The 16,195-nt window shown below is 35.9% G+C and overlaps 1 protein-coding gene across 1 annotated transcript; it reads right to left on the bottom strand.

The window, feature by feature from the left end:
• Positions 1–674: 674 nt before the first annotated feature.
• bap1 (BRCA1 associated protein-1 (ubiquitin carboxy-terminal hydrolase)) lies at positions 675–13,981 on the bottom strand. The gene is made up of 17 exons (XM_038279854.1): positions 13,780–13,981; positions 13,547–13,576; positions 13,377–13,431; positions 13,076–13,208; positions 9,976–10,095; positions 9,170–9,231; positions 8,883–9,025; positions 7,777–7,855; positions 7,556–7,679; positions 7,274–7,370; positions 6,390–6,556; positions 5,815–5,948; positions 5,093–5,556; positions 4,769–4,995; positions 4,519–4,611; positions 4,353–4,425; positions 675–1,490 (listed from the first exon to the last, which is right to left on the bottom strand). The coding sequence occupies exons 1-17, from the start codon at positions 13,817–13,819 to the stop codon at positions 1,357–1,359; spliced, it is 2,175 nt and encodes a 724-aa protein (XP_038135782.1). The 5' UTR covers positions 13,820–13,981; the 3' UTR covers positions 675–1,356.
• Positions 13,982–16,195: the final 2,214 nt, after the last annotated feature.

Here is a 16,195-nt window from a genome sequence, read left to right as displayed (position 1 = left end):
TTCATTTATATGTAGATGTAGAAATATGTGTATTTCAATGCATTAAAAAAGTAAATAAGCAAAATGATCAGTATAAAAAAATATACTGAAATAGAAATAAGGTGATCAACACTCTTAAAAGTGTATAAATTTAGTTATAGGAAACAGACCGTCACTACCAGCAAATCAAATTTTGCTGATAAACTTTATAAAAAGATATCGTGTAGACCTCTCTTCACATCCCACGCTTTGTTTTGACTATTAAATGTACATAAATTCTGCTTCTTATGTCTAAAACCATCTGCTTAGCATTCTCCTCATTTTAAAAAGGGATGGCTGCATCTAATTTCTGCAGGAATGCAACCTTATCTAGAGAGAACTGATGTCAGCAGCACTGGGAAGCCCTTGTTCACTAAGGAACTGATAATTTACATTATTTTCAAATACCAATAATTAAAAAATTTAAATAAGTCATCACTTTCTTCATTGCAAGCTTATAAAAAAATTGCATTTGCATTCAAACTGGATAGAGACATATCTGCATTATTTGTCCAGTTTATTATAATTTCAATTAGTGTTGTGCTAGTCAGTTAGATTAGCTTTTTATTTCCCCCAAACAACCCATTAAGTGGTCTTAATCTCCAACAGGGATGTCATATTTTAAACTCCCAAAGTAAATGAAAAAACAAATTAGATACTAACTTTATTTGTACTAACTTTATTTAGCAATAAAGTGGCAAGCACATAACTACTTTTGATATTCAGGGCATTCAACATGTAAATATATACAAAAAAATATGCAGCAGCACACATTCAACTTAACTCAATCTAAGATCCTGTTTTTTATATTTGCAGAACCTCCAGAAACACACAAACAATAAGGTAAAGACTTTAGATAGAAAAAGGCATTTAAAACCCTTACAGTCATATTGTCAGTTTTAAATAACATGAAAAAAGACAACAGTATGTTACAGAGTCTGTTTCTTCACTGAATGTTTTGATGCTGAGATTCACTGGAAGATGAAATAAAAAGTATAATGAGCAAAAAACAACCTTTAATACTTCATTGGCACGAGGAAATATTGACGTTTAGCTAATAATTCCGATACAGTTGTCCTACATGAGCAAATATTCCATGAAATAAACAATGACAAAATAAAAAAAGGTAGAAAAGATCAGCTGCTAAGTAAAAAATAAGCAAAACTCAGAAAAATATTTACTGTATGTGTGTACGGGCCAAAAGATGGTATACTCCAAATGGTAAAAAAATATAGCACAACACTGATAAAAGGAATGATTTTAAGGTGTGCAGCAACAGCCTTTTCACCTTGCAGTGATTGCTTGGTGCTCATTCATTCTAATAGTGAGCGTTTGCGATTACTGGCGTTTGGCTTTGTAAGGTCGGGAGCGTTTCCTTCGATCGGGCTTCCTCTGCTTGTGCAGCCGTCCGATGCTCACTCCCTGTCGGCGGCGCACAGAAATGTTCTGCTCCACTAGGCTGGCCAACATACCTGTAGAAGATGCACAAAGAAATCGGTGATTGTAAGAAGAAAAAACAAGCATTAACAGGAAGTTTTTTTTATTCATCGAAAGCTAAGTTAATACAGAGAAAAAACTGTTTAGAAATTAACTTAACCCGTTTATCTACTCACTACAATTATTTAGGGCAGATATCCTGAAGTACTACATCAGTTTTGTATAGAAAAGCCCAGAAGTTAAGCACTAATTATTACCAGATATAACTTCTGAAAGTACACCTGTTTCTGGACTTTTGGTAATTCTGCATTGCTTAACTAGAAACACATTAAACTTTGCCTAAGAGGCAAAAGGGTCAAAATCTACTTGTAAAATATATTCAAATCCACCAAACATTTCTGCCCTATTTTACATTTTTGTCATTTTTAACTTGGAAATAATGTTTTTTTTTTTTTATCTATTTGAAAAAAGTTTATTGTCCCTTTATTTATTGGGACAATAAAGGATTATTGTTTCATAAAATCTATATAGATATCCTGAACTGCAAGAACAGCGATAGATTATAAACGTTGCAAGCAAAATAAAATATGGATGTAAAATCTTCGAGGGCAGGGATTACCTAAAAGAGAGAAGGACCTGATCAGTTAATTAAGCCAGAGACCAATCCATTATGAAGTTTACTAAAAAATATCCTGAGCATTAAAAGGAGGGTTCACACAGCCAGAAGATTTCTGCCCCAATGTTTCCATTTCACGAGCAATAATCCTGCACTGTGGTGCCCTAAGAGGGATCAGGGAAATCTTGGCCTGATATCCTGTCGAATGTGGTGTCTCCTGAATCATACGCGTCCAAAACATTTGCTGGGGTTTGAAAATTTGAACTTTTGCAGCTCGAAGCACCAAGTCAACCATTCCAATAAGCTGACCATGGCGCTGGCTGGGAAACAGTGATTGCATTAGAGCTGTGATCTCTCCTCTTGCACAGCTGTCAGCATAAAACCATAAAACTGAACAAGAACATATACTGTATAAAGAGGTTACACTCCACTTAGGTTAACATGAAAAGCTCAAAACAATATTCACACTGCATAAAAGAGCCATCAGGATAACTCAAAATGTATCGATCATGACCACACTAATTCAATGTTAATTTATTCCTGCTTGTTTAAATTCTCTGATCTGGTAGAATTGTAAACCTCACAATCAAAGTTTAAAGCTAAAAATAAACAGTTACCAGACAGAATGCACAAACCCATGGCTAAGAGAGTGGAAGGGTATAAGTACAACTATAATCTAAATTTAAGAACTGTATAAGTTTGAATAAATTGGAAAAAATTGTATTTCAATAAATGGTGTGAAGGTTGGAACAAAGTCAGTGTTGAATTACAGCAAGTTTAAAGGTATCTTTCTGGGTGGATCATCAAAATAATTGGTCCTCCTTATTGTCAATCATTCTGGTAATACGTTTACATAATGGTCGCCCTACGTGCTCATCCCCATTTATGCATACCGGTGGTGTGACATAGTGGAGAAATTGCAAATCTTCTTTTGGAAAGTAAATTTATATGAGTGATGCAAACACGTGCACGAGGAGAAAGGGGCTCGTGCACGTCCTCGCACGGGTTTAATAGGCGTTCTCCCTCTGGAGTGGCTACAGGGTTGACCATGTCCATTTTTTATTTATTTTTTTTAAGTCTAGAGGGCGGATCTTTTAAATATTCGTCAAAATCCTCCACTATACTTTTTAGCATGAGACTGTTGAGGAAAAGGCTTAAAATGGTTTTCTTAAAGAGATATGAGATGAAGGGTGGTTAACATGTGTGTAAATATTTTTTCAATAATTTATGTGAATGTATAAATGTATGTTTATATGAACCTAAACTAATTTATTTGCTCTCTTAACAGACTTTAGAAGTATGAATCAGGATGAATGTTGATGTTAAGGACTATAGGAAGGTGAAAGGGGTATGATTAAATAAGTCTCACTTCTTCATATCAGACCTAAGCACTACATAGATATAACATATATATTTAATTAATACACATATATAATATATATAATAAACATTAACAACACATGTTTTCATGTGTTAAATTTGTATTTTTTCACTGAACTGTCCTAAATAATGTTACTCATTTATTAATTTATGCTTTGATAATGGTGCCAAAATTGTTCTCAAGTATGGCAAAACTGTTATTATTACATATATTAACCTAAAATATCAGAAGTTTCCAGCAAAAAAATGTTCAATAATTTTTTTTGGTAATTGCAGTTTTTTACCACATAGAAAAATCTCTGAGTGATTGGCTGGCTTATTAATGGTGCTATTACTAGGGGTTTCCACGACGGCCAGCCTGTATGCAGGGGTGTGCTGCATGACGTGACATCAAAGGTAGGATCAAAATCCTGACGAAATGACTGCGCAGAGGATGTTTAGGATGTACTGTATTGCATAGAACCATCTTAAGACTAGTTTTTACCCACTTATCACAGTGGATAAAGCAAAGCCACTCTCCATTGCATTGCTGTTGTACAGAGAAACCAGTGACGCAATTTAGATGAGTCTGTACACTTTGCTCAAAGCATGTCGAGAGCGTCCAAACTGTCTCATGTTTGATGTGGCTGGAGATAACATAGTCTTTCTACATAGTTATAGTCTAGTCCATGACAAAAACTGTTATATCCCCGATTCTTTAAATCATTGTGTGTGTTTTTTTTTTTATCTTGCCATGCGAACCAGCTTCGAGAAGATGGGGTGTCTATTTTTCCTTTTGTTTTTGTGCACAAAGTTCACAGAAGAAAAAAAAAACAATGATCTGATCGCAATCAAAATGTTAGATTAATATTTCTTTAAAATAAGCCTTAAAAAGGTTGGGGGAAAAAAATAATTGTTTTACCTTCTTGGGCCAGCATTGATATAAATGTGCAGATAAACTCGTCGTAATTATGAGTCCTTCTCTGATCATCTATCTGCACAAATGGAAACATTTTGGATTAAAAGTAAATTAAACCAACTGCTGGACAGAGACGGTTAAGTCAAGGTGTATGAACACCTCCACTTACCTTGAATTTCTTTCTCTTTTCTACTTCCTCCTTTAAAAACACTTCATAATTGGAAATGTCAGCCTCTACACACTTGAGTAGTGCGAGCAGCTCCTGAAAAAGGCAAAGAGTTGACCCCTTGCTTAGGCTTTTACACATCATAGGCATCAGCCTTCTGCTTGGCAGTGCAAGCAAAAAAAGATAAATTTGCCATGCAGTAAAAATACGCACTGGAGGGATACGTATTGCAGCATTTTATAACAGGACTTACTTTTGGAGAGTACTTATCCCCTGGAGGCTTGCTGTCTGCTCCAGATGCTGTAACGTTGAGCTTTTCCTTTCCAGGTTTCACCTCCACTCCCTCTTCATTCTCATCTTCTTTCTTCACAGCTACAGATGGTCCCTCATCTCCCTCTTTTATACCATCTTTTTCATCTTCTTTTACTTTGAGTTTTACCTTCTCAGGGGTGCAGGGCTTCGTGCCTTCAGCAGAGTCTCCTGTACAGGTAATGAGGAAAGATGCAGCCCATTGGCTATGAATTAGGATTTTAAGTTGTACTTAAGAAACCGAAATGTTCACTTCCTGTGCTCTCACCAGATGGAGGAAGAGCATAAATGACTCCATCTTCCTGTAGGTGTAGCAGAGATGCGCTGACTGATGGACCAAGTTCTCTTACAGCCCGGTTATGCCTCGAGTCCAACCTCAACATTTCCTCCTCTCCGAACAGCACACGGGACAGATGGGAAGCGACTGGGCTGGACGGACGCGTGGCCGCCTGGGAGCGAGCCGGGGAACGCAGTGGGGAGTTGAAAGCACTGCCAATTTCAGAGGCTGTGTCTGTGCTTTCATTGCTGGGTGTGGGGGAAGGCTGCGAGGCGGACGTGATGCATATACCCCCGGTGCGACCTTCAGTGCGCACAGACAGCGGGGTATTTACGCCATCTTTTCTTTGAGCTTCCTTCTTCAGCTTCTCAGCCAAAACATTGAGGGCAATCTGGCTCTCCATCCCAGTTCCAACACGCCCTGCTCTGGACCGCAGGCTTGCCTTTCGTCTAAACCTATAAGCAAAACAACACAAAAAAATAATCATTTAAAGATCTATAATGAACAAAAAAGCATTGATTGTTCAAATATTCAGCATTTTTATTCATCACCATCATCTTACAATTCACAACGACAAACTTCTGTGTGATTTCTTATAAAACGTTTGTTCAGTTTAGATTTGGAAGGTCTTCATAACCTGGTGTGTCCACCATCTTTCAGTTTGGGATGACATGCAGATTTACTTTCTGCAAGAAATTTCTGTTTTATCTTGCCTGCTGGAAGCACTTGCAGAACCTGCTGCTTCTTCTTCATCCTCATCAAATTCGTCTTCATCGTCTGAGAACTGCGACTGGGGGGGGCCAGTTGCCCGAGGGCGTCCAACTTTAGCTGCAAGATCTTCTTCCTCCTGAGAATCAGAGCATTAATGTCCACACAGAAATGTTATTTCTGCAACAGACTGAAAACATTAAACGCTTATAAAACATAAAATTCAAATAGTTTGCAGGATAAGTGTTGTCCTGAACGCCCACAAGTAAAGAGAGTCAAGAAATTGTAAATCCAAACAGACAGATATGAATGATATATGGTATTGGGTTTAAAGGGTCGAAACTGCAAATTAAATGTTTACAAATAACGATGGCTTTACACATTTTATCTAAAGAGTGTTTTTTTTGTTTTTTTTCCAGGAGAGCCGGACATTTGATTTGATTTTACAGTTTCAATGAGCGTCTAATCTAAAATAAAGCTGCGGATGAACTCAATAAAATAACTCCTGAGTCCTGACTGCAAGTCCAATTTCATTACAATCATAGCAGCTTAAATAAATGCACTTTCCTCAGGTTCTTACCTGCATCGGGGACTTGGCGTAGTTATGATTGTCGAGGAAGGCGGGCAGGCGCTGAACGATGGGGTTGACTTGCTGAGCACCTCCTCCTGCGGTGGCTGGTGGTTTTCCCATGACCTTTGAACTTCCAGCTCCATCCTTGGGATGAGCTCCTGAATCCTCCACTGAATCTAGAATACAAATGGTGCATTTTTATGAGTTTGACAGTTTTTATATAAACGTCTACAACATAAGAGTTATGGATCCGTTTTTGAACAGCAACATTTTTCCATACATTCTTAAATAACTCTGAATGGACTAGTCTCTGTTTTCAACCATCACTGCCAGGTCAGGCTGCATGTTAGGAGTCATTGTTCTGCTAGAAGAAGAAACCAACTTTCCCAGTCCCCAATTCTTTGTAGCATCTTTCAGGTTTTCTTTATCTATTGCCCTACCTTTAGCTCAACTCTGACTAGCGTCACCCTTCCTTCCCTTATGGTTTGTTTCTCTTCAATTGTATACAGATCTGTGGCTTAACAGATTAAAAGGAAGGGAGTCCACAGAACAGATAGACAATATATCAGCAGGCCGATGTTTTTGACCATGGATTTTTTTCCATGTATCAGTATCCCACACATGCATGTAATGGCCGATTCATTAGTGCATTCAGCAGCCATGCCTTGTGATCAAGTGAATCATATGCAAAGCCGCTCCCCCCATCTGTTATTCTTTGTTTAAGTTTTTGTTTGATTTGTTATTCGCAATCTGTAATTTTTATCATGTCAATGTTGGAAGAAAAAAAAATCTGCTTAAATCAGCCTTAAAACATCGGAACAGTTAGCACTGGCCTTACAGAAATCCTGTATCTGTTCATATCAAGTCAACAGAGTTACCTAGAGGCACAGTACCTGCATCTGCTTCTTTTTTGATGGTGCTTTCATCTGGAGAGGAGGAGTTTTGTTGCTTCTTATCCTGGACAGCATCTGGCTGAGTGAGACGGATCATCTGAAGACAGGATGACATATTATAACAGACTATTCCACGTCTTCCTTAGACACAGACAGGACTCAAAAGGAAGACTCAAGAAGCTCTTGCTTGATCAGAGTTGAATTCCCTTGAACATAACTAATGGATTCCCACTGAGATGAAATACAATTTCTTCTTGAAACTTGGTTTGGTTCTGTTCTGACCTTCTGCAGACCCTCCAGAATGGTCTGTCGGTTCCTCTTTAGAATTTCCAGCTTGGACTCATACTTCATTCTGCGGTCAGGCACAACTGCCATCAGGTTGAAGCGGATATCATGGTACGGCTCACTGGGAAGAGGAAGAGCAGCAGCATTAAAATTAAGCCCGAAGGGCTTGCATAGAAGGTAAAGCACTACTGCTTTTTGTTAAATGGTGCGTGACTCACCCAGCAGTGGCCAGGCCGATCCTCTCCATAATAACACGGCGAGCCTTGTCAGTCCATTCCTCATCCTCTCCCCAGGGCCCTAAAGGATAGTATTATAAATCTACATCATTTAAGAGCATAACAACTTAAACAGCCCCCCAAACGGCCCTAAATGTGATGATAGAGTGAAAGTAAACAAAAAAAGAAAAACATTTCTTCTCAGACAGACTGGCCATTTCACTATGAATTAACCTTGGACTACAGATAACCTAAAGTCAATTAAAAAATGCATTTCTAAGATTATTATTTTATTTATCGAGGTTGTGTCGCCCGTAATAGCGACATTTGTTTGACGCTCGGAATGAGTCTTTAAAATCAAGGTGAATACATTTTCATCTTCCTAAAAGAAATGTTTTAATTACACTAAAATGGAAAGCTTTAAGTAGGGCTTCAAATAACGATTATTTTGCAAATAAGATACTCTGTTGATTATTTTTTCGAATAATCGATTAATAATCGGATATCTAAATGTTCTTTAAAGAAGATTTTTACAAAATCAAACCAGGTGAAACTAAAAGTTTTCCAATTGAGGAGTTCAGGATAGAGCACATTGAAAGGCAAAATGTTTTTTTTTTTTTTATCTTAAATGCAAAATGTTTATATATACGTATATATATATATTTTTTTTACAAATTTGGTGTAATTACTGCTCTAAGTGGGTTGCTCTGACAGCTAAAGGCATGTTTTACTCCAGTATGATTCATTGTTTACAAAATCAGTTGACGATTATTTCAATTATCGATTAATAACGATTCATTCGATTGTTTCAGCCCTACTTTTAAGCATTAACAGCCTTTTAACATGACATCTTAATCAGATTTGATTCTAGACTTTGACTAGGCCACTCTGGAACTGTCATTTTAGTTACTTCCTTTTAGTCCTGAGGGTTCAAATTATTACTCTGTTATGTATCTCATGTAATGTCACAAACTAGTAGTTAGATGTTCTTCATAAGACTTTTTTGGCAGAGAACAGAAATCATGGCATCATCAAGAATGCCAGATATTAATTTGTGGACTTCTGTAAAGGAGTTATACACAGTGTTTATACTAGAAGTAAAGTCTCACCATGATCAATGGGGTAAGCCTTGAGCCCATCGAGCTCAAAGAGTCGGTCTTTGATTGGCACATAGCTGACAAAGTGGAAGGCTTCCATCGTCCGCACTGCACTGATCCCATTCTGTTTCTCAGGCAGGTGTCTGGGCTCCGGTCTCCATAGAAACACGAAAAATAGGAGTTTCAGATAATGCTACATGCACTAAAGCCAGTATATTACATAACATGTCTCGTCATTTCTTTATTTCCCTCTTCAGAGCCAAAACCATCTGAAAGTTATATCACTGACTGTAGCTTACCTGGCATGGCTGTTATGAGCCCTGGCCAGCTCCGGGGCATTACCTATAGCATAGCCTTTGCTCTGGAAGCAAAGAAAAGTATATCATGTAAAGACTTGTTTAGAAAAGGAGAATGTGAAGCATATGATGAATAAAGCTAGAATATCACAATGAATGGTGTGCTGTGTTTTAATGCGTATCTTTTATATGATACGATGGAGTCTTAGGGTCAAACTAAAGAGATATCTGACAGGCTGTAATATTATGAGAATAAAGATATAACATTACAAGATTAAAGTTGTAACATTCAAGAATAAAGTCATTATCAGCTTAATAACAGAATAACATGAGAATAAAGTCAATAATTTTTAATAAGAGTTATTGCACTGTCATCCCTTGTATTGAAATGAGGACTGTTGAGAATCTTGTGAAGTTATATTTTCCTATCAGTTTTACAATAAGGAAATGTTAAACCGTTTAGCCCATCAGCATCAAATTATTAGGCTCTTATCTTGACAAACAGCTCAGATTGCTGTTTAGTAGTTTGGCTGTGCTGATCAAATATTGCTCTGTTTCCTGAAAGGTCTAATAATCTAACAACTTTATTCTATCATGACTTTATTCTTGAAACATCACGCCTTATTCTCGTAATATTTTTTTTTTTTTCCCGACAAGTTATAGGACCTTAGTCAGGCCCTATAACTCGTCGCCATATTATATTTACATTTCCTATAAAAAGAAAAAACTCAAAAGGTCTCAGCTATTTGTATGGGTATAAACAATATTTTGAAAGTAGATGTTAATGGTTGAGTGAAGGTATAACTTACTTCAGGACTGAAGCCTTTAGTAAAGGCTTTAATGCGACTGAGGGTGGTACCGAGCTCGACTCCGCTGCAGTTCAGAAGGACGCTCAGCAAAGCATGAGTAGCACATGAGTTTGGTATCAGCTAAAAAAGACAAAGATTCTCTTAATTAAAATACATTCATCTCTACAAGGTCTATTTGAAAAAAAATTGTGTGAAACAATAAAGGTAAGAGATATTTTTAAAACTAGTTTCTGGCTGAAAGGTTTCGTCTATTGTTGTTTATTGGCTCGTATCTCTGCAATGCTTTGAGGTAGAGGAAACTGAAGCACATGGCTCAATTGTACAGAAGCCATGCTTTTATTTGATTTGTATGTTGTGCTGGTTTGATGCGGGTTTGTGGCTGTGGAGACAGAAATGTTATTCAAGTTGTGATTTTTACCATGTATTTACATTTTACACCTTTTATCTAATTTGTATACAACTTTAGTTGTGTTTTGCCTTTTTCCTAAAGGTTTGTGCCTGCTTATAACCTTGATTCTGCATTTGAATTTAATATGCCATAATGTGGAACTTTACTATCTAATGTTTAATTAAAACCCGAAGTACACTAGCTCTGAAAATGCTAAATCAAAAATGTTATTTTAACCTAAATCATAACAACAGCAATTAAGAATAAAGGGCAATTTTCCAGCATACAGTTAAGCATTAAAGCTGATGGAAAATGGGAAAAATGCTAAAATCCTCTGATTGATCAGTGAATGCGCCTCCCACACTAAACACAGATTCTCATACGGTCTACTAAATGAAACCTTCTTATGAAAAGTTTTAATTGTTAACAAAACATATGAATATTTTAATTTATTTTTTTACTTTAAAATCATTGGTTAAAAAAAAAATATATGGTTATTTAACAAATCAGAAGAATAATTGGAAAGAATTACTTAAAGTCAACTTTTCAATTTAAGCAATTACAACCACAGTTTTTCATTTTTATAATGTAGCTACTCAAAATAAAAGGGAGAGAATTTGCTCAAAAATATATATTTTGCTAATATATATATAAATATATATCCTGTATCTAAAATCTGTAATATCAGCAAGCTGGTGGATACAATCTGCTTCTCCATAAAGTTTATAAATAAAAAATGGTTCAGTTATTTAAACAGCTTGGTGGGACCTGTTATTGGTGGGAACATTCCACATGACAAAATACGCAATAGAAATATGAATGATTTCTGCTGATATACCGAGTCAATATCGGTATCTTCAATACACAAATCTGTAAAATTGATACCATATCAGAAGCAGAAACATTGTATTGGAGCACCCATACTTCCAGATACCCTATTGCATCCCAACCACTATAAATGCTTTGAGGAGCAAAATACTCTAAAAATCTCAGAAGGAAAAGAAATTGTTTCCTATTAAGTTAGCGCTTTGGTGGACTTCTAAAATTTAGAAGTCAGTGCAAAACAAAAATAGTTTGTACCTTACTATATTTGAAAAGTGTAATGTTACAGTTTTTTGCAGATTAGGCTGACCTCACAATCTGGACTTTCCCAAACTGTCTTGTAAATTTAGTATTGATTTGTAATGCGATATTCTTTGGGTGTGTTTCCATATCGTAATGTTTATGAAACAGAAATAATGTTGCTAATCTTAATTTACCGTAATGAAGAAATAGTTAGAATTTAAGTCAGACAGTGATAAACATGCTGCTTATGTTCTAAAAACTAAATAACAAGCGTCTGTTTTAACAATGACTAAATTTAACTGATATTCTTTAGCTCAAGAAAAATAGAGAGCACACATTTTAAAATACAGACGTTCTCCTGATTTTACTAACCAAGATGCATGACTACAACATCTTTCAAAGTTGCAGCCATTTTAATACAATATTTACTTTAAATAAAATCCTTTTAAAATGATTACTAAGAGTATTCTAAAGAAGTTTAAAAACAATCCACTGGACTTTGTTTCCAAATTTGAAGACTTTTAGCTTCCCATCCAGGAATTTTTTCAATCCAAATGTCAGAAATAGTGATGCTTTATACAGAAGCCCAACAAAGCCTTGTTTTTACTTAGACATGCAAATTAAAACTGACGAACAGGTCCGCCCCTTAGGGATGGGGCTCGTTTGGGTTCTTTTAGCCTGCAGAGCCCCATACCTGTCTATATCTCTGAAAGGAGTGTTGTTAAAGGAAATTGTTGGCCTGTTCCTCTGTAAATTGGTTTGGGGTTGCAACGATAGCGGGAAAGGATTAACTCAATTGCTTGCTGAATGCTGAAATCTTACTCCACCCACTCTGTCTAGGGTTGGTTATTCTTTCTTAACATAGATGGCTTCCTTCACACTCCTCTCAAACCACCTATTTTCTTTATCTATAATGTGAACATTCTGGTCCTCAAAAGAATGTCCTTTGTCCATAAGGTGTAGAAGTACCACAGAATCTTGTCCCGAGAAGGTCATTCTTCATTGTTGGGCCATGCGTCTGTGGAGAGGTCGTTTGGTTTCTCCAATATAATGATCAGAGCATTCCTCACTGCACTGAACTGCATACACCACTACGCTCATGTTTCATCTGGGGGTTTTGTCCTTAGGATGCACTAGTCTCTGTTTAAGGGTCTTTTTTGGTATTGCAGGCTATCAAAAGAAGCCACACGACCCCCATTCCAAAGGGGTGGACCCGTTCATCCGTTTCAGTTTGCATGTTGTCTAAGCTTTGTTGGGCTACTGTATAAAGCAACTCAACGCTATTTCTGACATTTGAACTGGAAAAGCTTCCTGGATGGGAAGAAAAATGTCTTCAAACTTGGAAATAAGGTCCAGTGGTTTATTCTTTTTACTTTTTTGGAATGACTATGACCTGGATGACTCTTCACCAGCATAGTGACAGTATCTTTCAAATAGAATTAAATATATTAAACATAAACAATTTAACAATACTTTAAATGTGTAATCAGAAATACACTATTTCCATTTAAAGCTGGGAACAAGATGTATCATTGTCATTCCAAGAAATCTATACAAAAACAGTACATTTTAGAGGAGCAGGGTTAAAAGAACACCTGCAGAAATAAACAGAACAGTATGTTAAAAAAAATCTATAAAAACATTTACCTGGTGAGCAAAGAACATATCATTTACAATTTCCTCATCAATGACCGAGGTTTCATCCACCAAGGTGTTGACTTTTCTCCTGGATCGACGCTCTTCAATCCACTTAAACAGGAAGATGAAGCCATAAACAGGACTGGAAAAGAAAAGAATGGCTTTTATCACGATCTAGGACAATAGTGTGATTATTTGTTATATATTTTTTTACTTTTTTTCTTTACATATGTGGATGGTAAATGTAAATTCTAGAAGGGTTTTTGTGTAGCAAACTAAAAAAATCAAAATTAAACACACACATCCGCACCTCTGACATCTGCTTTGCAGATCATAGATCTCCTCAACTTGGACGCCTTTGACACCTACATTAAAGTTGCCAAAAGAATATTTCAAATATTAGGGTTTATTTTCCACATGAAAGAGTTCATGTTTACATTAAATATGAGAGAAATGTTAGTTTGTAGAGCAAATGCTTACCAAAATCTTCCACCAACAATGTAAACAATCCTGCAATACAACAAACAGCGAGATACCATTTATTTTAAAAACACCCACCGCATAATTCTTAAAAGTCATTACATTAGAGTTATTTCTTATTGTTTTGCATTGAAGTTTCTTTCTATCAGTTTATGTTATTGATAGGCAGCCCAGTAGGCTACTGTGGAAAGCTAATGTTTGTTAGCCTAAATATCCGCCGATGTTTTTTTTACCTGGATCACTCTCTAGCTCCAGCCAGCCTTTGTTATTCATTTTGAACGTCTTTAAGGGAGAATAAAATCTAAGATGTGTTCCAGTCCATATCCAAAGGCGGCTAAAGATGTTTTATAGCTAATCGCCGTGTAACAAACGAAGGAAGATACATAAACACAAAAGGTAAAATTGGTCGCAAAAGATGACATCATCAGAAAGCGACGAACCGTTGTCGCAACCTATGGTCGCAACAATAACAGTCCGATCTGATCATGGTCCGGATATGTCTTCTCTCAACATCCCTAACTTTGAACTAATTCTATCTTATGTTAATGATATTTAATTATTCTACACGAATGTACTTTTTAGCAAGAAACACGTAATACCGTTTGAATCATCCGTACTCCCATTCCATCCTTGGTTGAATATTTTAGATCCAAGTTTTTTAGGTTTTTTTCACAAGAAATCTCCAATACAGGTTGTGAAGGCAGTTTTTTTTTTTTTTTTTACTTATTATAAAAGCACACAAAAAGAAAAAAACAACAGCATATTTATCAGTAAGATAAAAAAAACAATGCATATCATATGCAAATTTTCAGAGAATTCTGATTGAATTTAGCTTAAAGCTAAATTCAATCAGAATTCTCTGAAAATTAAAAGCTAATAGCTTTTAATTCGTTTTTTACATACTAAATATTTACAACAAACCTAATCTCAAATGATTAAATGCAGATATACAGATAAGATCATTATTCTTATAGACAGCTTTACAATAATCCTAGTTATTTTATAATGTTGTTAAATTGAGTCCAGAACCAGAATTATTACATCCAGTCTTCTTCTGCTGATCTTTCATCAGCGGTGAATTCATTGCATTACATCAGCGGCTGTACAGCAATCCCTCACACTGGACAAGCCTGACAGTGGAAAAGAGAATACCTTATAAATAAAACAAAAGACCGCAGCAGAATCTGGCGCTGATCCAACTGGAGAACTAAAATGAGCATATATGTGATTAATTTATTCAAAAATAACATACTGAGAGGAAAAATACTCTCAAAAAGATTCCCAGTGCTTTGTGCTCATAGAGGCAAGTTGGGAAACCGACTTGGCTCCGTTTCTGACCATTACATGACTTGTCCAATCATTTAACCAACACTAGTTTTTCTAGAATAACTATAAAACAATAGCCATAACTGATTATGAAAGCTGGAGAATTAAGTGTACAATTTAATCCTATAGTCATACTATAAAAAGGTATTTATGGTACTTATTTTCCTTTCTGAAAGCCCACACCTTTGCAAATTGTTACTTGTTCTACGTTGGGTGTAAATATTTGGATCAATGTTTTCGATATAATACTATGTCTCCTATTTACTGGACTGTCTGCAGAGGTGGGAAGTAACCAGTTACCTTTAGTTGAGTAACTTTTTAAAAAAAGAGAAAAAAAAACTTTTTTTTAATAAGCTTTACAGCATTTTACTTTTTTGTTTTACAAAGTAAAAAAATAGTGAAGTTCACTGCTTTTACTGTATCATAACTTCACACAATAAAACCATGCTTGTTTGAAATAATACACTAGAGAGACACGCCTACAGTTGATTTTTAAGTGAGACTTCTGTTGTGTACTCAAGCTATATGGGCTTAAAATTATTCTCTATTGGCTGACTATGCCGTGTCATAAAGCACTCAACTGAAAATTTAGAAAATATTATATTGTATCTTCTTACGGGAGGGGACTTCCATTATTCTAACCTATACAAATGACTTACTGTAAGTACTGATTTCATAAGTTTTATTAAAACATTTGAATATATTTTAAAGTATTTTTCAACCAGAAACTATTGTACAATTATTGAATGTTATATATCTATTTTCTTACCTAGCTCTCTGAAATGTCAGAATTTGCAAATAGCTTTACACATTTTGTAACTTTCCATCATTTTTTTAATATTAATGTTATGATCAGATGTTATGATCAGTAGATTAGTTGAACAGATACTTTTTCATTTTACTGGAATAAAAGTATGATTAAGTAGTGCTATTCTTTCTGGAGTACAATTTTTTGGGTACGCTACCCACCTCTAATTAATAATACTAATACTTTATTGATCTTACACTGGAGAAAATTACCTCTGCATTTAACCCCTCCCATTGGGGAGCAGTGAGCCTCCATTGTGTGGTGCAGTGAGGGGTTAAGGGTTCTGCTCACGGACCCAGAGTGCAGGCTGTGGAGATTGAACTAGGTACTTGCAACCTTCTTAGAGCACAAGCGCACTGCTCTAACCACCAGGCAAACACTCCCCTACTTAAAAATTCATGATGTAAAAATAATTATCTGGTAATTTGAATAATTAATCACTGTAATTTATATTATTGGGTGAATTGGCCATAATGTTTAATCTTCTGACAACTGCATCAATACACAATCATCTA

The sequence above is a fragment of the Cyprinodon tularosa genome, unplaced genomic scaffold (assembly GCF_016077235.1).
Source record: "Cyprinodon tularosa strain WSP-4 unplaced genomic scaffold, ASM1607723v1 ctg154, whole genome shotgun sequence".
NCBI classification, from domain to species: Eukaryota; Metazoa; Chordata; class Actinopteri; order Cyprinodontiformes; family Cyprinodontidae; genus Cyprinodon; species Cyprinodon tularosa.
This window is presented reverse-complemented; position numbering and strand designations above follow the sequence as displayed.

Coding starts and splice junctions, on each gene's coding strand:
- bap1 (XM_038279854.1), bottom strand. CDS start 13,819: ATGAATAACAAAGGCTGGCTGGAGCTAGAGAGTGATCCAG. Junction 7,371..7,555: donor TTCTGGAGGGTCTGCAGAAG/GTCAGAACAGAA, acceptor TCCTGTCTTCAG/ATGATCCGTCTCACTCAGCC. Junction 1,491..4,352: donor ATCAATGCTGGCCCAAGAAG/GTAAAACAATTA, acceptor CATCTTCTACAG/GTATGTTGGCCAGCCTAGTG.